General features: G+C 46.1%; 1 protein-coding gene across 6 annotated transcripts; it reads right to left on the reverse strand.

Moving 5' to 3' along the window:
* Positions 1 to 27,061, reverse strand: LOC144940678 (zinc finger protein 512-like). Of its 6 annotated transcripts, none has more exons than XM_078866976.1 (16): positions 26,955 to 27,061; positions 24,125 to 24,279; positions 22,369 to 22,448; positions 22,024 to 22,130; positions 19,175 to 19,335; positions 18,398 to 18,469; positions 17,740 to 17,889; positions 16,887 to 17,011; positions 16,324 to 16,410; positions 15,570 to 15,668; positions 14,655 to 14,822; positions 13,900 to 14,118; positions 13,606 to 13,707; positions 13,364 to 13,426; positions 13,060 to 13,158; positions 1 to 12,246 (listed from the first exon to the last, which is right to left on the reverse strand). In XM_078866976.1, the coding sequence occupies exons 2-16, from the start codon at positions 24,267 to 24,269 to the stop codon at positions 11,992 to 11,994; spliced, it is 1,932 nt and encodes a 643-aa protein (XP_078723102.1). In that variant the 5' UTR covers positions 24,270 to 24,279; positions 26,955 to 27,061; the 3' UTR covers positions 1 to 11,991. The 6 variants fall into 6 exon arrangements, with proteins under 6 accessions (XP_078723102.1, XP_078723101.1, XP_078723104.1 ...); XM_078866975.1 differs by lacking the exon at positions 26,955 to 27,061 and adding an exon at positions 26,134 to 26,210; XM_078866978.1 differs by lacking the exon at positions 26,955 to 27,061 and adding an exon at positions 26,093 to 26,114.
* Positions 27,062 to 27,294: the final 233 nt, after the last annotated feature.

A 27,294-nucleotide genomic window follows, 5' to 3' on the forward strand; every position in this document is an offset into this window, starting at 1 on the left:
TTGCTGTATCATGTTTTATTGAATTAACTCGAAGTTTAACTTCAGCGAGTTGCAGATAACTCACTCACAAGAGGTCAACAACCAAAGTGACGATCTGATACCTTTGATGGGATCTACGGCGCTCTGATTCACCCCAACATGACAACTCGTCTCCCCGACGTTAAAACTAGCGAAACAATTCTAAGCAGGCAACACAAGCGAGTTGTTGACATCACCGTGAACAGGCCCTAGTCACTGGACAAATGAATTACTTCATATGACCTATTGGTAAAATAACACGAAGCGATTATTCGTTAAGACCACTTAAGGGAGAAATATAACTGTCAAGGTGCAGCTCTGTGATTAATTGCTCACTCCAACGATGGTGGAAGGGCCTCCACTAAAGGGAGCTCTAAAATGCCACTCGAAGAGTATTTTGCTCTACTCTTCTTCCACGCTGGCAAAAACGTTTTGAATAGTGGGAGCACCCACGATACATTTCACAACACATTACCTGCCAACTCATTAAACAGCAGGTATTCGTAATGAATGACTAATGAATGCTTCTTCAGGTCATCCTGATCAATAGGAACAGGAAAAAAATCGTCGGGCGCGGGGGTTACGTTAATAGAAAACGCAGTGATGGGGCAAAACCGGGTTCGACAAATACAATATATTATGGGAAACAGGGTTGCGTTCCTGGGTCCAAAATTATCACCCCCTCCCTCTTTGTTTAACAAATTCTAAATTTCTGCCTGTTATTGTTATAAGTCGCTCTCCATTTCTTGCGTGTGCATTCTTTCGATTTTACCGCAACACAAAACCCTCGTCTCCATTACTCTTACCACACCGCGGCACTCACGCCCAACGCTCGCCCCTCATACTGTCACTTGAATATTAATGATTCGCCATCTAGGTGTCTGTATGACTCACATCTTCGAGTGGACGGCTAGATGCATGTGGCTATGTGAACATTTGCGTTTTGCGTGAGTACGGTTATATTATCACACATTCATTTAAATTCCTTTACACCAGAGGATCTTCCAACAGATGCAGCACTTTCACCTCTTGCAAGCCTATACTACATCTTAGCAACAATCTTAACAGTCAAACCACGTATAGCCGAAATATAACTCCGAAACACATACCTCATTAAGTAAACTGCATAGCCGAAACAGGGGTTGGATAAAACCGTGTTCGGCGAGGTTTTCCAATAATCATTTAAGGGATGTTCAATGAGCAGCCACCTGTAATAACACTTAACCATCAGCCAGTTACCCCCAATAATTCTGAATCACTATTGTAATGACTTATCGAAAAAAATCTTGAAACGTGTCCTACCAAAATCGGTAAAATAACGGATAGACGTATTTGTAACAGCAGCAATAATTCAGGAAGCCGCCAAAAAAAATATTAAAATTTTCAATTAAATATCTGCCTCATGGTTAACGTGTCAAACTAGATACTTAGATCACTGTCGCAGTGACCAAAATATGAGGATTTTTTTTTTTTATAAAATACTTTGACGCCTTTTAAAACATATATTCGTGAAGTGACATTTGGGTAACACACAAATCAGATGACGTGGGAAAAATGTAATCATTGCAGCGCTCAATATTAAAGTTATGAACGCTTAAGAAATAAAGCTAAGTGGGCTTAAGAATAAAATAAAGAAAAGAGACAGTGCAACAACATTTTAGAATCAAGGGACCTCCTTTGCCAGTACCAAAATATAATAGGGTTTTCCCCTTTTTTCTGGCAACAAAACAGGTGTTAAGATGTTAAAACACCAAACTGAAACCTTTTACAAGTGTAATGCGGGCGTGAGCGACCTTCCGGATGTGACGTCACGGGGAGGCGGAGCCAGGTGACGTGGGTGAAAGGTTGGGGTCCTTAAGTGGGTAAACCGGAAAGAGAAGTCAGTCGGGGTGTGAATGGAAAAGAGTGGGGCCACGCGGGCGAACGAGAGGAGGGGGGCACGGACAGCCAGGAAGGCTGTGTGTCAGAGGCAGCGGTGTGGCTGCAGAGAGTCGCAGGAGCGACGAAGAGAGAGAGAGACAGCACGAGGCTGTCAGAGCTGCGGAGAGAGCAAGAGAGAGAGAGGAGCTGCAGCGGTGTGTGTGTGGAGACAGCACGAGGCTGTCAGAGCTGCGGAGAGAGCAAGAGAGAGGAGCTGCAGCGGTGAGAGCCAGGGGGGCTGGGAGAGAGTAACAGCAGCGGAGCTGCTGTGGGGGCTACAAGAGCGACAGAGGCCAACAGAGGGGCTGCTGGTGGAGACTGGAGAGACATCGGAGTCAGCACTGTGGGGACTGAGCAAAGAGGAGACAGCCGTGTGGGTAATACAGTACGGACCAAATAAAGGACACTGAGCCAGAGATCGTGGTCAAGTCTTTTATTACACTGGTGCCAGAAGTGAAACGGCATGTCGAAGCAAGTGAGGAAGAAGATTACTCCGCCGCCAGCATCAGCTTCATCGTCCGACGACGACGAATTCCCTCCAACCATGGATCCTGCTGGGGTGGTGGAGGAGAGCTCTGCTGAAGCGAGCATGGGGACGGGTGTGGAAGATGTCGGCGCGATGGCGGGGCCGTCAACATCATCGGACGCTGATCAGAGATGGCAACAGATGGCGGTGCAACTGGAGGCACTCAAGGACGTCCTGGCGCAGCTATGTCAACTCGTCACGCCGAGGACGACGGAGGAAGCTGAAGGTGCTCCACGGGCCGCCACGTTGCCTGCCCTGCCGCCGCCATTAGCCACGCGGCAAGAAGCCGCCATCTTGCGCGTCCCGCGGCGCCAAACCGCCATCTTGGACACGCCGCGGGCCGACGCCTTTTTGAATTTGCCTCCAGAACAACCAACAATTGAAGAGAACGTGAAGAGGAGTCGGAGTCGCCACCTCACCACAGTTAAGGAATTCTCCATCGGGGGCGATTGGAGCGCTTTCGCCTGCCGATTCTTGGCGGCGGTACGTTCCGCAAGATGGACCGATGCTGAGGCCTTGGAAGTGTTGCCGACTCTACTGGACGATGAATCTGTTCGCTTTTTCCGTTCCATAACGGCCGATAAGAAGAAGACTTTATGTGGAGTTTTTGAGGAAATGGCCGACGCCTATGAGCCACCTGACGACGCGCATCGGCGATTCGCTCAACGACAACGAGCACCCGAAGAGTCGCCCGTGGCGTTCAGGGGTGCGGTGTTGGAGCTGGCCATGGCAGCATATCCTGAGACGCCACAGGATCTGCTCGAGCCTCTCATATTGGGAAAGATGCTGGAGCTGTCTCGGGATCTGGGGATCCCCATGCCTGTGTGTGGTCATGAGAAGCTCACGTCCAGGGCGGCAGCAAAGTGTCTGGATGCGCAGTTTAATCTCCGTCGCTGGAAGCAAGTGGCGGCATGGACGGGTGGGCCCGTCAAGGAAGGAGGCGCGATGGGGTGGGACCCCACAAAGGCGATCTATGTGCCGGATGAGCGGGGTCCTCGGGAGCTGACGGCCGCCTCCTCTCCATGGTCGGGACGCGGAAGGCCGGGGCCGCGCGCTACGCCATCGGAACGGGGCCGTCGGGATGCAAGACCTGCGCTTCGGCGCAACGATGCCGATTGCTTCCGCTGCGGCCGTAGGGGCCATTACGCCAGGGATTGCTGGGCCCGCTTCCCGGGTCCGCCGCAGCAGGAGGCCACAACACCGGACAAGCCGACCAAGGAACCTCCGAAACAGGCATGTCGGCACGCACCAGACACCCGGCAAGGCTTTACACCTCACCCACCACCTGTGTTGCGCGATCCTATTGTTGTTGTTAAAGAAAGGCCATCGACGGGGCCTTGTCGTTCAGTTACGCAGTGGCGCAAATTGGCACGGAGAGTTGTCGCGGCCGCTACGGGTTCGTCCACTGTACCGGGGTCTATACAAGGTGTGGACGTGCGCATTTTGGTCGACTCGGGAGCGTCTGCGACTATTATATCGGATGTCATTTTCCATCTGTTGGGCATTCCGCCGGGGGCTGTGCGTCCGGTTTATGGGTCGTGCGTCGCTGCAAACGGGGGTAGTATGGGTATCGTGGGCCAGGTGGATGCTAAGATATCTATTGGGGATGTGTCGGCTTCGGGCGTTGTGTTAATATCGAGATCTTTGGCGGTTCCTTGCTTACTAGGCACGGATTTTTTGGCTAAGATGCCCATTTTGATTAAAATCAATGAAAATTGTATTGAATTGCCGGGGGGGCGTCGAATCTCGTTTCTGCCGTCGCCCTGGGGGCGACCTGCTTCGGCCGTACAGGTGCAGGCGCTGTCCGTCGCATCTGTGGACATCCCACCTGGTTCACAGATGCTTATACCCTTGCGGTATCGGAAGCCCCTGCCCAATCGGCTAGGAGCAGTAGGGGTCTTGTTGTCGCCATCCGCCACGATAACAACAGGGTTGGCGTTAGTTGGGGCACAGACCATCGTCCGGCCGGATCAATTACCGTTTTTACAGGTGCTTAATGCGGGGGTGGAAAACATCCGTGTTCCGGCCGGTACGGTTGTGGCACATGCCACTACGGCGTTTGCGACGCGCGATTGTCCGCATCGCCGAGGAGTGGTCGCTGGTGTTTCCGAGCCAAGGGGTTCGGATAATCGTTGGATCGCTACCTTATGTGACGAAAATTCTTCCCTGTCCGTGGGGCAACGTGATGCGCTGCGTAAATTGTTGCTGACGTATTCGGATGTGTTCAGCTCCGATGATTTGGATTTGGGACGCACATCGTTGCTTTCCCATCACATTGAGACGGGCGACGCTGCCCCTATTCGATTAAATTCGCATCGGATGAGTCCAGCGGAGCGAGAACACGTTCGGGGGGCGGTGGAAGACATGTTGGCTGCGGACATTATATCGCCATCTAACAGCCCATGGGGCGCTCCTGTGGTCTTGGTTAAGAAAAAGGATGGCAACTTGCGATTTTGTGTTGATTTCCGGAAATTGAATAAGATATCGGTGGCAGATGCGTATCCCCTGCCGCGTATGGACGACTCCCTTGACGCATTGTCGGGGGCTAAGTTCTTTTCCACACTGGACCTCTCTTCGGGATTTTGGCAGCTTCCCCTTGACGAGTCCTCACGGGAGAAAACCGCATTCCGTACGCCGCAGGGGTTATTTCAATTCAACTGCCTCCCGATGGGATTGAATGCGGCCCCTGCTACATTTCAAAGATTGATGGAGCTCGTTTTGACGGGGTTGCAGTGGGAGACGTGTCTTATATATTTGGACGATATTATTGTGTTCAGCCGCACATTTGAGGAACATTTAACGCGGCTGGAGACGGTGTTCACGAGGATGCGCTCTGCCAATTTGAAATTCAAACCAAAGAAATGCCACCTACTGCAACGGTCCGTCCGTTATTTGGGGCACATTGTGAGTGCAGAGGGGGTGTCCACGGATCCGGAAAAGACGGCGTGTGTTCGGGATTGGCCGACTCCGGCCTCCGTGGGGGATGTTCGGCGGTTTTTGGGATTTGCCTCGTATTACCGAAGATTTGTGCCGGGGTTTGCGACGATTGCGAGGCCCTTGCATCTCCTTACGGGTAAAGGACGGAAATTTGTTTGGGGAGAGCCGGAAGAGGCGGCCTTTCGGAGTCTGCGTGATCTATTGGCTACGGCCCCGACATTGGGTTATCCCGATTTTGATCGCCCTTTCATTCTTGATACGGACGCGAGTGACACAGGTATTGGGGCGGTATTATCACAGTCTAAAGGGGGCGTAGAGCGCGTCGTGGCGTATGGTAGCCGAGTCTTGTCGCCTGCGGAAACACGCTACTGTGTCACTCGTAGAGAACTTTTGGCGGTTGTTTTTTTCCTACGGCAATTTCGACCGTACCTTTACGGTCGTTCTTTTATTGTGCGTACGGATCATGCGGCCTTGCAATATGCACTTAAAATGGACCAGCCATCGGGACAGTGGGCACGTTGGTTGGACACGCTGCAGGAATTTTCCTTCCAAATTCAACATCGGAAGGGAGTGCGCCATGCGAACGCTGACGCACTTTCCAGATTACCAGGGCGCGCCCCTTGTAAATGTACATCGGGGACGCATAGGTGTTCGCCGATTTTAAACCCCCCTCAGCCGCTTACGTTGGCCGTCGAGAAGTCGGATACTCCGATGGAACCCGGACCGACTGACGGGGTTTTAAATCTGCCGCGGTCTGTCTGGATTCGGGAACAGATGATGGACGAGTCGTTGTTGTCCATGCGGAAGCGGTCTGAGGGACAATGGGAGTCCGAGTTCGGCTGTGGGGCCGCGAACCGCTCTCCGAGATGGTCTGCTTATGTGGCAAGAAAGGTTCCAGGAAAGCTGGCGTGTGGTGGTACCAACGTCCTTGCGATTTGAGTTGATTAGAACTCTCCATTGTGACACACTATTGCATTTAGGGGTGCAGAAGACTTTGTTGACGTTACAACGTCATTATTTTTGGCACGGCATGGCGACAGATGTCGTAGGGCACGTGCGCGCGTGCCCTGAATGCGCCCGGCGTAAGCCGCCTAAACATCCTTACGTGCCGCCTCTCCAGTCGATTCAGGTGTCTAGAGTCAATGAATTGGTGGCACTGGACATATTGGGACCCTTCCCACCATCGGCGAGGGGAAATAAATATTTGCTGGTAGGGGTTGAGTATCTCTCCCGTTGGCCGATGGCCTGGCCGTTGCCCAATCAGTCGGCCGCGGCCATCACCGACGCATTTTTGTTTGGGTACATTATGGACAAGGGGGCGCCTGAGAGACTCCTCACGGACCAGGGCCGAAATTTCTCTTCTAAATTATTGGCTGAAGTGTGCGCGGGCCTTGGGACTAAGAAAATACGGACATCCCCATACCATCCGCAGACGGATGGTATGGTTGAGCGGCTGAACAGGACATTGTCTGCCATGCTTTGCCATACTGTGAGTGAACAGCAATCAGATTGGGATCTGCACATCCCCGGAGTGCTTTCGGCGTACAGGATGACGCCCCATGCGGCTACAGGGTCTTCGCCGTTTTACCTTATGTATGGTCGGGAAAACGTGCCTCCGGTGGATGTGCAATTGGGTACTGGGGTAAAGGGACCTCGTAAACCACTCCCTGAATACATTCAGGACACGGTTCGCCGGGTTACGGAGGCGCGGGAAAACGCCCGCGTGGCTACGGCCAAAGCCCAGGCCCGGAACGAGCGGTATGCTCGGCGGTCTGAGGGGGAGTGCCCCTGGAAGGTTGGTGACCTGGCCTGGCTCCATTGTCCGCAGGTGCGGCCGGGGACCTCTCCTAAATTGCACAAACCTTGGCATGGTCCTGTGCGCCTCATTGAGGTTCCCAATCCACAGTCGGCGCGCGTTCAGATTGGGTCTCACCGTTGGTTTGTTCATACGTCGCGGTTGAAACCATGTTGCTCCCCTACGTGATGCGTCATCTCCCAATGTTGCCTTGCCGGGGTCTGTTGCTGCCGACTCTCCCCTGCCTGCGTCCACTGATCTTGCTCGAGCGCCTGTCGTACCTGTTCCAGACAGGTCGGCCGTGACACCGTGGGGGACGAGGGGCCCTGCTCGGAGGGCGCCTGCCAGGTCTGCGAGACCTTCGAGCCCTGCAGCCCTTCCGACCCCGCCGCAGGCACATTCAAAGGACACGGCCAAGACTGATTCTTCGGGAACACGGGACGTTGGTGGACTTCCAACCGCAACAGGAGAATTACCCCGTCATTCATCGAGTTCCATCGCGTTCCCGTTCTGCGAGCGGGCCGCCGACCGTCCGGGACGGGCCGGCGACGCGCACACGCTCTAAATCACTTACGTTTCGTTGATTGTATGTTGTGTTGTTGTTCTTACCCTTGTATTTATTGCATGCTTTCTGTACGTCCGTGATGTTTCTTGTTGTTATTGTTCTGTTGTTATATTGCATGCTTGGTGTCCTTTAGCGCGGAAGGTCGGTTCACCGCATTACGCTTTGGTATTGTTCAGCCGAGGTCGGCTGGGTTTTTTCTACGGGGGAGGGTGGTGTAATGCGGGCGTGAGCGACCTTCCGGATGTGACGTCACGGGGAGGCGGAGCCAGGTGACGTGGGTGAAAGGTTGGGGTCCTTAAGTGGGTAAACCGGAAAGAGAAGTCAGTCGGGGTGTGAATGGAAAAGAGTGGGGCCACGCGGGCGAACGAGAGGAGGGGGGCACGGACAGCCAGGAAGGCTGTGTCAGAGGCAGCGGTGTGGCTGCAGAGAGTCGCAGGAGCGACGAAGAGAGAGAGAGAGACAGCACGAGGCTGTCAGAGCTGCGGAGAGAGCAATAGAGAGAGAGGAGCTGCAGCGGTGTGTGTGTGGAGACAGCACGAGGCTGTCAGAGCTGCGGAGAGAGCAAGAGAGAGAGAGGAGCTGCAGCGGTGAGAGCCAGGGGGGCTGGGGGCTACAAGAGCGACAGAGGCCAACAGAGGGGCTGCTGGTGGAGACTGGAGAGACATCGGAGTCAGCACTGTGGGGACTGAGCAGAGGAGACAGCCGTGTGGGTAATACAGTACGGACCAAATAAAGGACACTGAGCCAGAGATCGTGGTCAAGTCTTTTATTACACAAGGAATCATGTCTGCATTAACCAGTGCTGTGGTCAGAATGCAAACAAAAAACACTGATAATATATGCATTGTCCTTGAAACTAATTGGTCCACACCAGAGACAGCTTTATTTTGAGCCTTGTCTCAAACGGTGTTAGATCAGAGGACGCCAAAAGGCGTACAGCCCAAAGACAATTGACCAATCAGTTTCAAGGACAATGCATATATTACAGTATGTTATTTTTTTGCATTCTGACCACAAGCATTGTGGTTAATGCAGACATGGTTCCTTGTAAAAGGTTTCAGTTTGGTGTTTTAACATCTTCACACCTATTATCAACATTTTAAGAAATTTCTCGAAAGCCAAAGCGCTTTTGAGAAGTTGCTCAGCCCACAATATTGATCATGACCAAAATAATATTTCTAGATTCTCAAAAAAACCAAGCTATTAGTACTAATTAAGCAAAGACAGATTAAAACAACTTGAAATCAGCATACAATACTTCAAATCAATATTTTTTACCAGCGAGGTCTTGAAGAATAATGGTAATCCAGTAGAGATTTATGTAAGCACTATCCGAATAATGTGGCACTGCTAATGACAATGTGGAGATAAGTCTGATATCTCAAACATAAAGAGGTTCCACATGAAGATAGTTATATCGTTTGTAGATGCGAGACATTAGACATTAATTATAGAAAAAGCAAACCTGTTATATAATACATCAACACAGTAACATTTTATAAGCTACTTCTGGCCTCAAGTAACTCCCAAAATGATTGTAGCTTTAAATGTGACTTGTCCTGTAAATATAAAAAAAATTCAAACCATATTTATGCAAATCTATAATCTAACCACCACTAGCAAATGGAGCTTGTGCACTTAAGGTAATAAACAGAAAAAATGTCATGTTATTTTCTCTCATTTACATGGTAAGCTGTTAAATAAGTATAACCCGTAAAAACAAAGTTTTTCACTATAAATCCTTTATATGCGTGGCAGCGAACTTAATATAAAGGATTTAAAAATATATTCGCCTGTGGAGGACGCGGGGATCGATCCCGCGACCTTTGGCATGGGAAGCGAGGGCGCTACCAACTGCGCTACTCCACCACGGCCTGTGGAGGGGTTACGCTCTGGGCTCTTATACTGTGACGTTCAGCCAAAGCGATGAATGAGTTCTATTTGAATACATATAAAATATTTTTTTTTTGCCTAAAAAGTGTAAAATGTTGGGAATTTTTTTTCACGAACATTAATTGTCTGGCACAACGAGTCTGTGTGGAAAATGTCAGCTCGATTGGATCACGGGAAGTGGGTTAAAAAACGAGCGAAAGATTTGCACGGTCCTAAGCAAGCAAGCACGCAAGCAAGCACGCAAGCAAGCAAGCGAACTTAATATAAAGGATTTAAAAATATATTCGCCTGTGGAGGACGCGGGGATCGATCCCGCGACCTTTGGCATGGGAAGCGAGGGCGCTACCAACTGCGCTACTCCGCCACGGCCTGTGGAGGGGTAACGCTCTGGGCTCTTACACTCTGACGTTCAGCCAAAGCCATGAATGCGTTCTATTTGAATATATGTAAAATAATTTTTTTTGCCTAAAAAGTGTAAAATGTTGGGAATTTTTTTTCACGAACAATAATTGTCTGGCACAACGAGTCTGTGTGGAAAATGTCAGCTCGATTGGATCACGGGAAGTGGGTTAAAAAACGACCGAAAGATTTGCACGGTCCTAAGCAAGCAAGCAAGCACGCAAACTTAATATAAAGGATTTAAAAAACATTAACTGTACCACTTCCTAAGTATTTTTAAACGCTTTCATAAAACATTCTAAAAGATACAATTTTCATGCTGTTAACCATCATTGCCAAATGTCGCATTTGGAATGGCTGAATGCACTGCACACAATATACTTGGTGGCCTAGTGGTTAGCATGCGTGCCACTGCAAGTTTGCATGTAGTCAATGGTTCAATTTCAGTTTCTGCAGTGCGTTATTTTACCATAATCACCTATGAAGTGAACCCTGTATTGTCATTTACAAATAGTGTATTCAGATCATGGTTATAATTTATTCATATTAAATTTATCGTGCAGTGTTTTGCAAAGCACATCAGATCTGTAGACTTGCTTCTATATGGCCAAGGCAGCAATTATAAATATACATACCCAGGATAACGCATATCTTTTAAATGATTATAAGAATCACGAATGGACATGTGGGTTACACAACCATACCGAGGGGAGCTTGAGATAGGTCGCTAAAAGGGCAATTTCATGCTTTTAAGAAGTTATGCTAGAGTTATTTAGCATCGACTTCAGTTTAAGGCTGCAACAAATATTCCAATCACTTATTTATTCAAATAAGCAAGTTATACTGACAATATTTTACGACGTTTAATGCATTTTGCCACATGACCAGGTAAATCAATCCATGCAAAGTATATGCAAATTACATCGAGTTTTCCTGGTAATTACTTCCAGCATGATCGGCCGATTGAGACTGGAAAGCAGGTGGATTGCTTCCCTATTCTGGAAAATTGCCAAATTATGCTGGCTGTAATTACCAGCGAAATGTCGTACTCAAATTGTAAATGTTGTAGATTTACTCTCCAACACACCGGTGGGCTGAAGTAGTAACTAATTGGCATGTTGTTTATGTGACAAACCTTCCTGGCTGTGTCGGGTGGTGGAGAGTTACAACACATTTATACTTACACGATGTAACACAAAAAAACTTCATTATAAATCTCAACAATTGACCATTTAAATAGTATTAAAATGTTGCAGCCTTAAGTTTTCTTGTTTCAAAATACTTGTCACAAATATTGTGCATTTACAACTTGAATTGACTGATTCTAGGTTGCAGCCACATTTATTGTAGCTGTGCTACTCCATTACAAGCTGGAGCATTTGTCAACATCTGATCCAGAGTGGAAATACCATGTAGGATGAGACTGGTGACAAAAATCACTGAAATATGGCCCATGGTATGTTATCATCCTTTCAGCGTTTATGGATTATGCCACTCAATCCCCGTGATGCCATCTACTTCTAAATGCACCTCCTCCATCTCTTCGTCATCTACCCGTGTCAGCTGCACAATTGCCGTCCCTATGTTTTCATTCTTATCCCGCACCTTTCTGTCGCCAATTCCTCTCTCAAAACCTGTGCTGACCACTATTTCGTCCCCAGACCCTCCGAGCATCACCATAGCAGCTTCATCCATCATGGCCACACCCTCTCCCAGAGTCGCCTCCTCCTCGACAACTCCATCTTCTCTTGGTCCTCCTTCCATTCCAAACTTCCCTGCAGTTCCTCCAGTTTTGTTGCTGGTGGCGGCCGTTGTGCTTCTGGGCCTGCCGCGACCCCCCTTCTTGCTTTTCACCGCCTCCCCTTTGGTGCCACCATCAATGTGTTCTTCTGCTGCAGATTCCGCATTGTTGGGAATGCGCTTGGGTCTCCTTCGACCTCACTTTACCAGGCTTGTGGTGGTGGTGGTGGCACTGTTACCAGCCGGATCGACAGAGCGTCGTGGACGCCCACGTCCTCGCTTGGACAGGGAGCCACCCTTGCGGCGTCCCCGGCCTTGCTTGGGTAACCCGGTTCGTGTGGCAGTGGCACTAGCATCTGGCATGACTTTGTGCTGCTGCTCAGGCTCCCCCTTCTTCTTACTCTTGGTGCCCAAGTTTCCCCCAGAGCTGCTGCTCGACTCCAGGAACCAGTTCTGTGTAGACACAGTAGGATGTGGGGGCATGGCAGTTGGACGAGTGAGAAGATCCCTCATTTCTGTTACTACTGGGCAATAAGAATGCCCACAATATGGACCCCAGAATCTACTTAAAGGTAAACAACACAAATAAAGGCTCTCTTGTAGATACTTACCAAGGCTGTGTGTCCAGGGCTGTCTGACACAGGTTTGTAGCTTATTTAATGCTAAAAGTTACAAACAGCCAAGTCATTATAGCATTCTAGTTATATAATCATTAACTGCATTTTCCTTTAGCTAACAATGTAAAACCATCATGAAGAATGGAGTGAGACCAAGATTGAGTGGTTTTGAGAAATTCAATTTGATCATGAATAGCAACAATGTGGCTCATGAATAACGTTTTCAATCGGTGCACATTACCTGCCACGACATATGGATCAGAAACATAGACTAACAAAGATCAATTAACAAAAGATATACAGCATACAAAGAAGCATGGAGATCCATGCTGAGAATTATACGGAGACAGAAAAGGAAACGCATGCCTTTGGCAAACAAATTAAAAGATCAGAGACACTGTTGATTGTTAACAAAAGTGGGCTTAGGCAAGACATTGATAGAAGTAATGATAAGACGATGGACAAGATTGGTAACACAATGGCAAACAGAGAGCTGCTTTAAGTAGAAAGTTTGAGTGACACCACGGGCCAAATGAAACGAGCTGGCAGGGTGAATTTGGCCTGTGGGCTGTGGTTGGGAGAACCCTGCTCTACAGGCGTGAGAGACCGGTGGAATGGGCAGGCCATGTGGGTGTGCAGGGCAACGTACGACGTTGTGCGTGTTGGTGATGTGGTACTTGACCCCACTCTCCGAGCCCAGCTCCTTCTGACAGATGAGGCACTGGTATTGGTCAGTGATGTGCTCTCCCTGAAGAAGACAGAGGAAGAGTTTAAGGTGCACTATCACTGTTTGCACCATCTCTCTTCTGTTGTGTATGTGTGCATTTGCCTGCTGTGCACACATTCACAGTAAGAGGTGCTAAGTGTATGAATTCCATATGTAAGAGTGTGACAATTATAATTCAAATTGGTGCAAAAAAATGAGGCACAGTTCAATATTGATACCAACTAACCTTCTCACAGCTGCTCAAATGTCGTCTCAGCCCAGACACACTTGTGTATGTTGATGAGCAACCCTGACCAAAACAAAACAAATGCATTGTCAAGCAGCTCATACTTATGCCTGTGTCAAAGTAATGAGCCAGCTCTAGGTTTAGATATGGATCCATGATTTACTCAGTTTCCCTGACACAAGTTATCACTTAATGAGAGACACTTGTGTCATGCAAGGTCATTTCCAAGATGCTTTATTCACCTGGTTGGGACATATGACCTCGCCCTTCTTCTTCACATCCCGACGCCACTTTTCCAGAATTTTCGGTAAGAAGTATGGCAGGTCGGGCTTCGTGTACCTTAGCTGCACACGAAGCACATGCACACATAGGCACATACACAACCTATTACAACCAGCCTGAAAGCCGAGTGAAATAAAAAGAATGGGCAGAGATGCGCGAGCGAATGACTACGTTAGCGAGTGGAAGGGAGTGAACGGGGAATCCAAAAGTGAACAGGGCAACAGGAGATGCAGTAAGCAAGTGGGTGTGCATGCCTGGTTGCTGTGTAGGACCAGGTCGTCCTTGATCTTGCGCAGGGGCCAATCGCGTGCCATCTCGCTCACCACCAGCTCATGCATCTGGCGCACCGCCCGCATTGCTGACTTGCGGGGCAAACGATTGCCCTCCGCCCGCATCCCATCACCACTGTCCTCATTGCCATCATCACTGCCCCGCATGTCGTTTTCGCCCCCCATACCTCCTTTGTTGGCAGCCTATGAGAAGCAGTGAAGTAACATTTACTGAACATCCAGGTTGGAGCCCATCAATATTGTTATATTCTTATTGCTGCATTTCTGAGGTGTGCCAGGCAAATGTTGGTACTTTCTAGCATAATACATTGCTTGTGTTTCACAGCTCTGAGGCTTTATAGGTTCAAACCCTGCCCTCTCATTCATGACCATAGGAAAGCATTTACATATCGTTAAAAAAATGTTTTATGCATGCTTAACTCAGTGATGTCACATCCGTTTCTGAAGGTGGTCCACAAGAAAGTGTGTAGCTCCATTTAAAATGTGAGCTACTCAGCCCTATAGAAGTGGGCCACAAGCCTAGCTAGAGATTGCTTGGCATGGAAAGCCTGCCGTGTGTGGGAAGCTAAACCCGAGCCCAATTTTTTTTTTTAGTGGTTGTGGGAACATCATTATGTTTTACAAGGGAGACCTGGTTGATCGTCGTTTACTTTGGCCAACTCATTCAAGTTATTTCCAGTGTCTCTACATTGCAGGCTGTAAGTGTAGGTGGTGCTGACCGGGCTGTGCTTGGCTTTGATGTGGTAGTCGTGTCCCACTTTGGAGTGGTGCTCTCGGCTGCAGTGCACGCACTTGTAATTCATAGCTGCCAGCTCCGCCGTGTTCTTGCCGCAGCGCTTCGCATGGTACTGATACCCCGTGAGGCTCAAAAATGATGCCGTACAGCCCTGCGCAGCGCACACACGCGAATGTGAAGAAGAGCAGGTAACTCTCTGAGTATGCACAATTGAACACAGGGGTACAGAACCGTTTGTTTACCAAGGGCTGATAAGGATTTTTAAATACCTTTGGCGGGCAACCACACAATAATAATGCACAACTTAGTGTTATCCAATAATAGGTAGAACAATTATGATAGATAACATTTACACGTGACAGAGTGGGCTAAAACTAGAAACACAGTAATTCCAGATAGAAAATATTCCTCTCTAATACCCAACTAGTGCGCCGAAGATGCTTGCAGTAACAAATAACGTTATTTGGATGTTTTGAAGTGGTACACATGTGGTCACAGGGCAGCCAAAATGAATACAGCCTGTGGGTCATAGATTTCCTAGTCCTGCTTTAACAGGTGGTGGCGAGATGTTAACTACCTCGCTTGGAATACAGGAGGTTGTGGGTTCGATCCCGACCCTGACGATGCCTGTATATCTGGAGCTTGCATGTTTCTCCCCGTAGTCGCGTGGATTTTTCTCTGGGTCCTCTGTTTTTTTACTGCACATTTAGAAAAATGCGTTTAGTGTTTGGCTACTATAAAGTTGGCGTGATGAAATGCCACTTTGTGGAGCTATCATGTGGCCATTTTGCTTCTGAAAAAGAGCTATATAGCTCAGTGGGCCTTACCTGGTAAAATAAAAAGTTTAGTATGTCGTGCAAACCATTTTACATGAACTGCATACTGCAAAAATTCTCACCTGCTTTGGACACTTGATCTTGCCTATGCGCTTGATCACCTGCCTCAGTCGTTCCCTGTCAGTCTGCTCGTCCGGCACCTCCCCAGGATTTACCCTCAGCTGGGACAACATGTTGAGAGAGCTCCTTCAGAGTAAACCCGGTCCATATAGTTGAAAAAGTAAAGCTGCAACTATTAACTCCTGAAATAACACATCTACCCATTTTTGCTTCAATTGAATACAAAAATAAACATACAATTTGCACAGCATTTTCTAATGGAGCCGATTCAAAGATCACAGTTAGATGAGATGGCATCATCATCGTCATAAATGCATTATACTGGGTATGAATTACGGTGAGATTCCAAAATGTTGGAGGCTCGATGCCAAGCGTACACTTTTTTAAGCTCTGTTGATTTCAGCACTAGTTGAGAGCACACAGCCAATGCCAATGAGAACCTGGGTTAAGAACCTAGGCGATGGACATCTAAGAATGCTGAGGTATGTCACGGGACAAGGCTAGTAGGTCCTTGGTCAAGTCTGAGCTAAGTGATTAAAAAGTAAAACAAAATACAAAGCAGTTCATAAAAGCAGACAGAAGTGGTGACAGCAACAAGATGAAATGCCATAAACTGTCATAAAAAGACTATGTAAGTGAAACAGTGGTGTGGCAAATGCCAATTCAAATGATCCCAACACTTCACTTAACACGCGGGAAATAGGGGAGGTGAGGGTAGTGGTAGAAGTGCAGGGAAAAAGGAACCCTCGTACGCACCCACTGGTTGTGCTCAGCCAACAGGTGGTACTTGATTGCTGCCAAGGACTTGAATTCCTTGGAGCAGTGCTCGCACTTGAGCCCCTCCTGATGGTGGCACAGCATTTCCTTGTTACTCGTGCACTAACATGCATGACCACGTCATTTCGTCCAGAGTAAAGAGGTTTTTCAAAGGGTTTGCCACTTAATATGCGACTTGTATTAGGACTATCACGAGTACCATAGTTAATGTGAATGATAAAGAGCCAAGGTCAGGGAAAGGGTTATTGTACACAAAGGCTATCTAGGTAACAGTGAGCATGAGAAATATAGCTTGGGAAAACACTACAGTTAAGATTTCCTGCAAAAGCTAAATGGCCATAAAATGCAGGAGAAATTTGGTTAAGTCTAATGAGTTAACGTAGAGGCCATGGTTAAAGACAGCATTGAGAATAAATACATGCCATTTGTAAGGTTTAATTATACTAGGTTTAAACGGAATGGTTGTGACTTAATGTTGGATGCTATATGATTAAGAACAACATACGGCTGCAGGTAGTGCCACTCATGCTGGTATCCATCACCTCTGTGCACTCCTGCCGATGTTTCTTGATTCCCTCCACTGTCTTGCGTATGGCAGCGTGGCAGATGGGGCACGACACCTGACCAGTCTCAGCAATCTCTACACTCCACAGCTCCTCTTGGCTCCCTGCATGTGCACACACACCCATGTATAGGCATGAGATTCGCACTTTACCAAATCAGACTGTTGGGTAAAGATATATTTGCAAGCGCCTATTGAGGCAGGCACTCCTCACCACAAGAGGTGATGGGGCTGGGTCAATAGCACTATACACTCTAGAATCCGTCAGGTGGACGACATGTGACATTTCTAGGTCACGGTGCAATTCGAGAATCAATTCTTATTTTGTCTTATTTGCATTGTCTTTTCTGTACAATTTTAAGCCATCTTAAACTCTTACACAGACAATTTCATGCATGTATTTGTGAGCGCATTTGTGAATCGTGACATTACTACCTTTGGGGACAAGTCACACACAGTAGGAAGTGGGGAACCTATGGCCTGCAACCTCATTTTGCACGCCCCATGGCAACATGCGGCCTACGCCAAAAAACTATAATTATCCTTTACTATCAGCATATTAACTGCATTAATGAGGAAAAACAAGGGAATATATTCTCCCTGGAAACACTGTTGCTAATTTCCCATGGTCAGTCTCCTTGTTGCCTTTCAAGTAGTCCTGAGCACATAGTCAATGCATACAGTCCCAGCGTGATCAAAAGTAGTGTCAAATAATGTGGCTGGCCAAAGGTAAGTAAATATTCTACCAGTCCCCAGCAAGGAAAAGGTTCCCCAACCATGCAGTAAAGACAGGAAGAGCCAATGTTGTTCAGGGAAGATGTGTGTAGTCTCACCAGGTGTGTATGTTTCGGGGGTCTTGAGGTTCTTGCGCTGCTGGGTGGCCTCCTTCACCTTCCTCCTCTTGCCACGGGTACGGTACGAGTCGTCGTTGTCTTTACCGTCGCTTGAGCTATGCGAGGACTGCCGCTTCCTGTCTTCTGCCGCTGGGATGCGAGGGCATTGAGAAAGGATGCGAGACAAGGCGATGAATAACGGCAAATAATGACATGGGGAATGAGACAATAGTCAACGAGACAGCATAACCAATGAGACTGCATTGCATGTAACAATATTTTGGGATGTGACTCTTCATCAACATTGCCATGAAGGCCGTCGTCCCCCCAAGCCATTGGCCATTCCTCATGGTCTCGTGATGCAAAAATGTAGCATAGAGGCTGATTTCATTGCTCCCATCTCTTCGGTGGTCTTACTCTTAAGGCATTTTCCGTTTCAGCTGCCACTCCATTTTTAAGTCTTGGCTATCGGTCATTGTCTAGCGACTTGTCCTGCCCAAGCCCACTTACTTTAATGATCCATACATTTTTACCAAGTCAAACAACATAATAACGTGTATACAAAGTGACATGGTATCGGTACAAAATGACAATACGTGGAAGCAACGTTGATGCAGTATGGTGATAAGACGACGATGATAATGTATTATAGTCTCACTGGGCAGAGGGAGATTGCTGTCCTCTGTATCACTTCCAGAGGATTTTTCCGAGTCTAGATTTTTGGAATCACCTACAATGACAATTGAAAACCAACATTAAATAACTCAGATATTCACATCTAGGCTCAAAATGTAAGACTAATTGTATATTGAACCACACCACAAAAACATGCGATTTCATATTCGGAGCTATTATTAGGAGTGAAATCACCCGGAATGCATCCAGACTCATCAGATCTTGGAAGCTAAGCAGTATTGAGCCCGAGTAGTGCTTTAATAGATGACCACCACACATCCAGTTTCGGGTTGTTATAGGTTGTGCCGATATGTGGTGGGCAGCACAAGACTGAAAAACCCCCACTATAGCACCGTACTTTTATGTTCCCACATTGATGATCCTCACTCTCACCAACCTGTATTTACCAGCACGGTGAATAACCTGCACGACATGAGGAAACCCTTAACCAAAAGGGTTGGATGTGTACACATATACATGATCATTTAAGCAAGATCAATCTGGGATCTCAGCGGTGTGGGCTCAGTGTTCCGGCTTACCCCTTATTAATGAAATCTCAGATCAGGTCAAATCATAAGCATATTTGGTATTCACACTATTCTTAAAGCACAAGGCTATCATGAAGGTGCAATGTGTTATAGATGATTGTGGTCTGCTGTATTTTCATAGTAGGGGGCAACATTGCTATGCGGCTTTATTAATTACGTAATTTCTAATGCTGGCCCAATTGAAAGTGCAGCCTAACCGTCGGCGACAGTACCCAATGTGTCGTGTGCCATGGTTTCCTTGAGGGAGAGAAAGTAGGCTGGCTTGCGGATGGCGCCTGTGCGACCCTTAGACCGGCCCCTGCGGCCCTTCGTCGGACTCCCACCATTTCTGTTGGCGTCTTTCTTCAGCAATGCCAGGGTGGGGGCCTGCTCACTACAAAAGGGTAGAGAAGAGCAATTGCATCGGCCATAATCTTCTCAAGGTACACACAGAATAACAATACCTTCTTGTTTTTAGAAAATCTTATCAAGTTATAGGTAAAGACATGCTAATAAAATGCAGGATATTCCATTAGTAGTTATTTACTAGCACAAATTGAAACACGTCAACTTAGAAAGGATATCATGGGACCTCCTTTGCCAGTACCAAAATATGATAATAGGGGTTTTCCCCTTTGTTCTGGCAACAAAACAGGTGTTAAGATTCTAGATTTGAAGCTTTCGTGACTGCAAGGATTCATATTCTTAGGTTTTTTCGGTAAAGTCACGTAGGTAAAAAATTTAAATTAATAAAAGTAAAATAAAATAAAAATCACGACGTTTCGGAGGCAACATAAGCTTCCATCTTCAGGTGGAACCGTCACAGCCACGATAGCTGTATCAAGTAAATGAGAGATTACAAGAGCTACCACTCCGTATATATAATGGTTGAAGAGGGGAAGGGCCAAGTACAGCACACTTTTTATTAATATAGTAAGGTGAGGCTTAAGACTAAGAATAGACTGCATAACAAAAGACTGAGCCTTTGTTATGGAGAGGTGCGGTTTGTGACTACGACTAGCCTACATAACAAAAGTGTGAAAAAAAGAAAAAACTAAACCTGGTAAAACAAAACTGGCTGTCTATCAATAACCTGTAATAGTTGTCTGTCAAATAAGATGGTCCAAATAAGTGTAGTTAAATCTTTTTTGCATGGTTAATCACATATTTCCAATGATTACTCAGTTTGTAACCATCATCACGGTTGAAATTATGTCTGTGTTTGTATATTTGTATGGCTTCGTGTACAAACCTTTGATGGTAGCCAGGAGGTTTGCAGAGCACCTTGGTCCCGGAAAAGACAATTTCATGAGAGCCCACAGAGTTGTCGCAATGATCGGCAACGTGATGATGGTTACAAACTGAATAATCATTGGAAAGATGTGATTAACCATACAAAAAAGATTTATCTACACTTATTTGGACCATCTTATTTGACAGACAACTATTACAGGTTATGGATAAACAGCCAGTTTTGTTTTACCAGGTTTAGTTTTTTCTTTTTTTCACACTTTTGTTATGTAGGCTAGTCATAGTCACAAACCGCACCTCTCCATAACAAAGGCTCAGTCTTTTGTTATGCAGTCTATTCTTAGTCTTAAGCCTCACCTCATCATATTAATAAAAAGTGTGCCATACTTGGCCCTTTCCCTCTTCAACCATTATCTATACGGAGTGGTGGCTCTTGTAAACTCTCATTTACTTGATACAGCTGTCGTGGTTGTGACGGTTCCACCTGAAGACGGAAGCTTGTGTTGCCTCCGAAACGTCGTGATTTTTATTTTATTTTTATTAATTTTAATGCAAATGTTTTACCTATGTGACTTTACCGAAAAAAACCTAAGAATAGGTGTTAAGATGTTAAAACACCAAACTGAAACATTTTACAATGAATCATGTCAGCATTAACCAGTGCTTGTGGTCAGAATGCAAACAAAAACTGATAATATATGCATTGTCCTTGAAACTGATTGGTCCACACCAGAGACAGCTTTCTTTTGAGCCTCGTCTCAAACGGTGTTAGACCAGAGGACACCAAAAGGCGTCCTTTTCATTACTCTGACAGTACATTGTTTTTGTGCTGTACGCCTTTTGGCGTCCTCTGGTCTAACACCGTTTGAGCCGAGGCTCAAGAGAGCTGTCTGGTGTGGACCAATCAGTTTCAAGGACAATGCATATATTCTCAGAGTATGTTTTTTGTTTGCATTCTGACCACAAGTATTGTGGTTAATGCAGACATGATTCCTTGTAAAAGGTTTCAGTTTGGTGTTTTAACATCTTAACACCTGTTTTGTTGCCAGAAAAAAGGGGAAAAACCTATTATCTTAGAAGGGATAATCACTGCCCTAACCCTGATAACAGAACATATACAGTGAGATAGCGCTTTGTGTAATGTATGTATGTTTGACCTTTCTTAAAGTACGATGGATGTTTGCAGGTAACAGGTCTAACTAGAATTAAAAGCCAATTGCAATGACCAAAATGAAACTAGGTGATTGTTAAGCATTATCAACATCTCCATGAATGTACTAAGCAATTTATGAGGGGGTGAAGCCCGATATACACTTCATCACAGCACTAGAATGTTGATATAATTCTTGTTTTGAGAACCAATATTTTAAAGACCTCATTCTGAGAGTAGGGGATGGGGGGGGGAAACCCCAGTATTTTGTATTCTATGGGTCTTTCGGTAAAGCCACGTAGATAGAAAAAATAATAAAAATATCTTGACGTTTCGATCGCAACACAAGCAATCGTCTTCTCTCACCTGAAGACGATTTCTTGTGTTGCGATCGAAACGTCGTGATATTTTTATTATTTTTTCTATCTACGTGGCTTTACGGAAAGACCCATAGAATGTATTCCTGCAGTCACGAAAGCTTTAAGTCAAGACCCAGTATTCTGCTTTTGTTAAGATGTTCATGTAAACAAAACTATAGTTACAGGACACTATCAAATATCAGGATATCATATAAAAAGTAAAAAAAACTCAATATATAAGGTTAACACCAGTGTAACCCAGACAGAATGTAGGCCTCTAGTACTATGAGAGGTATAGAAGACTGTCGGGGACATGACCAACCTCCTGTCTGCGTGGCTCTCCAAGTGCTCCTTCAGTTGATCCTTGTCGGCGAAGGTGGTGCTGCACTGGGTGCACACGTGCGCCATTGCGTCCACCACCCTGGATACCTGTATTCCCACACATACATGCACGCCCGAGCATGCAACACTGTTTTTGTCGATAGGTGGTAGTGACCGGTGGAATTCTATTACCTTTTCATCAACCCAAAGATGAAACTTACTTTGTTAAACCAAACGACAGCCCATTGCAACACACTGGAAGCTGCTGGCCAAAACAGCTGCTGCTCCTTCTTCATGAAGAAAATGTGTCCTTTGGGGCTGGAGGCTCAAAGACCCTGGGCCTCACCTTAGGCTGCTGGGGCAGAGACTGATCCTTCCTTGGTCGCCCTTTCTTCTTGGTTACAATAGCTGGTGTCTCCATATTTTCTGGAGAGATAAAAATACATTATAGCCTCATCACAGTGCTTACTTTATGTAACATCTGGTCAGTAGTAATTGCATGGATAAAAGAGAATGTAAGGTAATGTATTGCCATTGTGCTGGTACCATTTGTCATCTTCAATTGTAGTGTTAATTTGACAATTCCCTTATTTCACTACCAACTGAAACATAGCAAATAGTAAAGAAAATGTACACCTTAGCTGTGCAATAATCTAGCCAATGATTTGATTTAAATGGCTGCTCTAGATGTCAGCACAATGTACCAGCACTGCTAAAATAATGGGATCAAATCTTAAGCTTAAGGCACATTTTCAAGTGTAACAGGGCATGTAGCATTTTCAAAAACGATTTTTTATTAATTTGAAATTACCTTCATTTGACCCTAGTTTTCAGGCTGTGCAAGGAAGATGCATTTGAGACATCGGTGGTAGCTATGGTGATCGTCTAAAATCGTTGACTGAAGTCTCAACATTCTGAAATCAAGATGACTGCACTATAAAGGATACACACTTGTACATATATAGCCCTTTTGTCAATTCACTCTCTGTGCTGTGTTGGTCTTGGCGGTTATTTGACAATACCTGTACTTCCCCACCCCAGGATTGTAACCATATCGTGGTGGTGGGGTTTGTGTTCAAATAACCCTCAGAGCTATGCCGCCTCAAGTCTTGTACTCCTGGTAGAGTCTCCTTTGGCAAACAGGTCTGGAGGGGAGGTTCCAGACAAATAACGATCCACTTTTCACTCTCTCGGTCACGTCATCATAATACAAAAGGAACGTCTTCCACGTAAGGTCCTGTATTGCCAGCTGGACTTAGACCACCACTCTAAAGGGGGCCAAAAAAGGCACTAACAAGGACCAACTGAAGGCTGCCTGAACCCTACCCAGCTGAAGGACTGACGCAGAACGCTGCATCTGGTGCCAGCTCTTCCAGCAAGAAGTGTCGAAGCTCAGAGGACCGAAGTGAGCTAAGTAAAAGGAAGCTTCTTAAGAGTCATGAAGCCAGAATCATACCTTCAAGTTCATTTATTATTTCAAGTTAATTTATTAGGTATAGCCTTGTGAGCCATTCGGCTCTTGAATCGGGTGCAACCCCAACAAACAAAAACATGAACAAAAAACATCTTAAAGTGAATACTGTATGTGACTAAGTGCAAACAGAAAATCCAAGAAAAGACAGCAAAATATTGCAGAAAAAAACACCGTACACCAACACTGTGTGCAATCAGCGACTTCACCTGCTCTGTCCGCAGCAGACACTGTGGGTCGAGTATTGGACTTTACAGTCATACAAAATCCCATAAATAGAGGCAGAGGAGGAAGGTCATCATCGGACACAATGGACAACCTTGAATGAACTTCATCTCAGTCAGTGCGAGTTGGTGGAGGGGAGCACAGACATAATAGCGGATGGTGTTCTGCAATGTTTTCCGCACTGCCTTCATGGTAGCCTTATGCAGAAGCCTATAACGAGGTGTTATATGCATGGTGGTCCCCCACCTAAACACTATCCAGGCTTATCCTGCTAATCTTCTGAAATTGGGCGAATTCCGGATTACTGTGTATTGCAGGGATGCGTAGAATTACTGTTGATTTTTTTATGCAATACCCTCTGCCCTCCCCCACCACATTTATAAGCTGGATAAATTAAATGTGGCACCTGTTGCTTCTTCTTTCCTCGCAGAGACATCTACATCGTGAAGCTTAGAACGCGTGCGCCCGCCTTTGCGTGCAGATGGAGACTGGTCCTGTGAAGGTACGGTTGACTTGCTCGGAGAGCGAGTCGCCACCTGGACAAGGGACATGATACGGTTCCTGTTCGTAGTTCACACACACGCGCGCACACACACAGAAGCCAGGCATCAATATACAAGCTTGTGGGAAAACACATAACCGTGTTGGCATGAGTACAAATTCACGCGGATGCATTTGTAGACATGTTTACATACTCACCAACAAATTTGCTTTCAGAATTAATGCGACTACTTCATTGATATAATTAGACTAATTCGTTGATTAGAATCATAAACTGTATTTAGAATTGAGGAATCCGTCCTGTAACACTATCAAAAGATGGTCGTGGCAGTGTCACTGCCGAGAAGCCACATTTTGAAATCTGTTGGGAGATTCTTGAACTAGTACTTACAATTCCCAACGTTTCCCCATGCAAAAACGCTATATTACCAATAAACTACGTGTTTGCTAATCTCTTTAAAAAATAAAATAACCTCTTTTCTCTCCGCCTCTTGAAGACCAATTGTGTTGCGATCGAAAGGTCGTGGTTTTGCTTTTATTTTCAATGTATTTGTATTTATAATTTTTTTTTCTATCTACGTGACTTTACCGAAAGAACCAAGACTTTGAATTCCTGCAGTCACGAAAGTTTTAATTTGACTTTATATTTCTGAATCTCATCCATAATATTTTTGACACTCATGCTTGTTATATCGACACCAGGACCCATATCTTCAACAAAGTCCTGGCTTATAAACATTTGCCAGTTCACCCGCATCAATTAAATCACGCCTGTACTGGTGAGACACTGAATATTGAAACCGGTCCAGATTTGCTTTAGACTGAACAAATGCTGAATTTAAGCAATCACATAAGGCCGTGGGGCCCGATGGGTTGTATATTAAAAATATATTTCAATATACAGTAATGCAAATATGGTGACATTGTCTACTTTCTTCATGCATGGTGAACTAAAAACTCGATATAATCGATACATCGTTACCACCCTAGTGGCCAGTAATGTCATGGCACTGTTACAAGCAAATATACCGTACCATAGCTAATGTAATGTTTCAATATGCAATGTAGTTAAAAAAAAAGCCCCTTTACTAATATATAATTTTATAATGTATACACTTGAATTAAACTAAGGTAAATGTAATGTGATTTTTTTGTAATATCCAATACATTTCATTAACCAAAAACGTGAAGCATTCTGTATTTTAATGAAAAAATATACATTTACAAACATTGAACGTAATCAGTAACTTATTACGCCATGCAAATAATAATTGCAATGGTTTTTATCATAGCAGCAGGCCTCAACTGTAGCGCAATAAAGTTGTAAATTGCTCGAGCATTTAATTACAAAATTGGCCCGAAATACGTTAGGCGTCGTTATTTATCGATTATAATGTCAGCATTTGTAATATGTAAAATAAATACAATGAAACAGTTTAAAGCTGCAGCAAGCCCACCCCCCCCCTTAACGTTCCCTCGCAGATAACCAATCGGTTACAAGCGACACGAGAGGACGCAACTGAACAAACACGGCACATCGGGAAAAGAAACGAATCGCAACAGTGGCGAGAGTAAGTTATCCCCGAGGCGTTGAGCAAAAAAAAAGTCGACACATCTTACGCGCACGCGTTCACCGAACAACAAAGAACAGCCGCTGCCAATAAGTTGACGGCTTCCACACAGCCGCTCTCGATAAAATGGCGGCCGAGGCGACAAAAACAAAAGCGCGGCAAGCGACGACGCCGCCGCAAACGCCGCGCAAGATGCAAAAACCGCGGTCAGAAGGAAATTTAAAACATCGTCTCGCGTGCCTGTCGTGTAACCGCGCAAACGAAGTATGTCGGTAGCCGCAATACAAACAAAAAAATATTACGATTTGAAATGTTTCCACCCCCTTCCCTCAGAGTTCACCACCTCCGCATTCGTTTTCCCCTCCGTCCATGGCAGCGCCCCCGCCCTTTTCTCGCGCAGTTCCCGCTAATTTTTTTAACCCGACGCCATTTTGGCGGCCATATTGGGTAGGCGAGCCCTGAGGGGAAAATAGTCCCCCCCCAACGGTTTCAAACAATCAAGTAAAACAATTAATCAGTTAAAAAAAGCAATCAATCAGGTAAAAATAATCTATCAGTTCAAAAATCTATCAGTTTAAAAATCGATCAATTAGTCTGAGATCAGCCAATCTTCTCATTTGTTTCGTGCATCTGATATGCGCAGAGTAAACAACTACAACGGTGTCTCGCCGCGACGATGTCACAATTCGCATTGTGGATCGAACATTGCACGTCCCTCGTACTTTGTGGTCTGCTAAAGGGGGTTTTCGATGGCGCTGCGAGTCGCTTTTCGATCAGCCCCGGGACGAACCCAGCCGTAAGCTGTACCCACTCGTCATAGCCGTCAACCCCCGTGTCAGTATCTCATCACAGACCAATTTAGACCTCGTTGGTCAACCCCGTGCCCCTCATACATCTCAACGTTTATCCTACAAAGTCCCGTAACAAGGGAGAAGCACGAACACATGTCTACTCAATTTCCCTGTACAATAATGCGGGTAAACAGTGTGGGTTATCAGGTACGCCACGGTCACATCGCTGGTGGCAACAGCAAAAGCGCGCCACCGCGCAAAATACGAAAACCGCGAGCAGAGGAAACAGAAAAAAACATCGTCACGTGATGCCTGCCGTGTAACCACGCAAACCAAGTTAAAATCCGTCGAAATTTACGAGAAAATATATTACGTTTGAAATTCGTTATCCCGCCTCAAGAGTTCGGACACCTTCTCGCCTTCGTTTTACCGCCGTAAATGGAAGCCCCGCCCCCTCGAAGACACGCCCCTCTTAAGGGCCCGCCCCCTCCTAAGGCCACGCCTTCCCTCGAAGCCACACCCTCTCGAGGCCACGCCTTCCCTCGAGGCCACGCCCTCCCTTGAGGCCACGCCCCCTCTCGAGGCCCCGCCTTTTTAAAAATCTGACGCTTTTCCGGCGACCATCTTGGGTTGGTTCTCGATTTGAAGCTTTAGTGACTGCAAGGATTCATATTCTTAGGTTTTTTCGGTAAAGTCACGTAGGTAAAAAATAA

Source organism: Lampetra fluviatilis, chromosome 23 (genome assembly GCF_964198595.1).
Source record: "Lampetra fluviatilis chromosome 23, kcLamFluv1.1, whole genome shotgun sequence".
NCBI lineage: Eukaryota > Metazoa > Chordata > Hyperoartia > Petromyzontiformes > Petromyzontidae > Lampetra > Lampetra fluviatilis.

Bases quoted from the DNA above. Each gene is read 5' to 3' on its own strand.
- LOC144940678 (XM_078866975.1), bottom strand. The intron at 15,669-16,323 runs GTGCGTACGAGG...ATGTTGTCCCAG, and splicing joins TGGCTGAGCACAACCAGTGG to CTGAGGGTAAATCCTGGGGA. The intron at 13,427-13,605 runs GTGAATAAAGCA...TGTTTTGGTCAG, and splicing joins AGGTCATATGTCCCAACCAG to GGTTGCTCATCAACATACAC.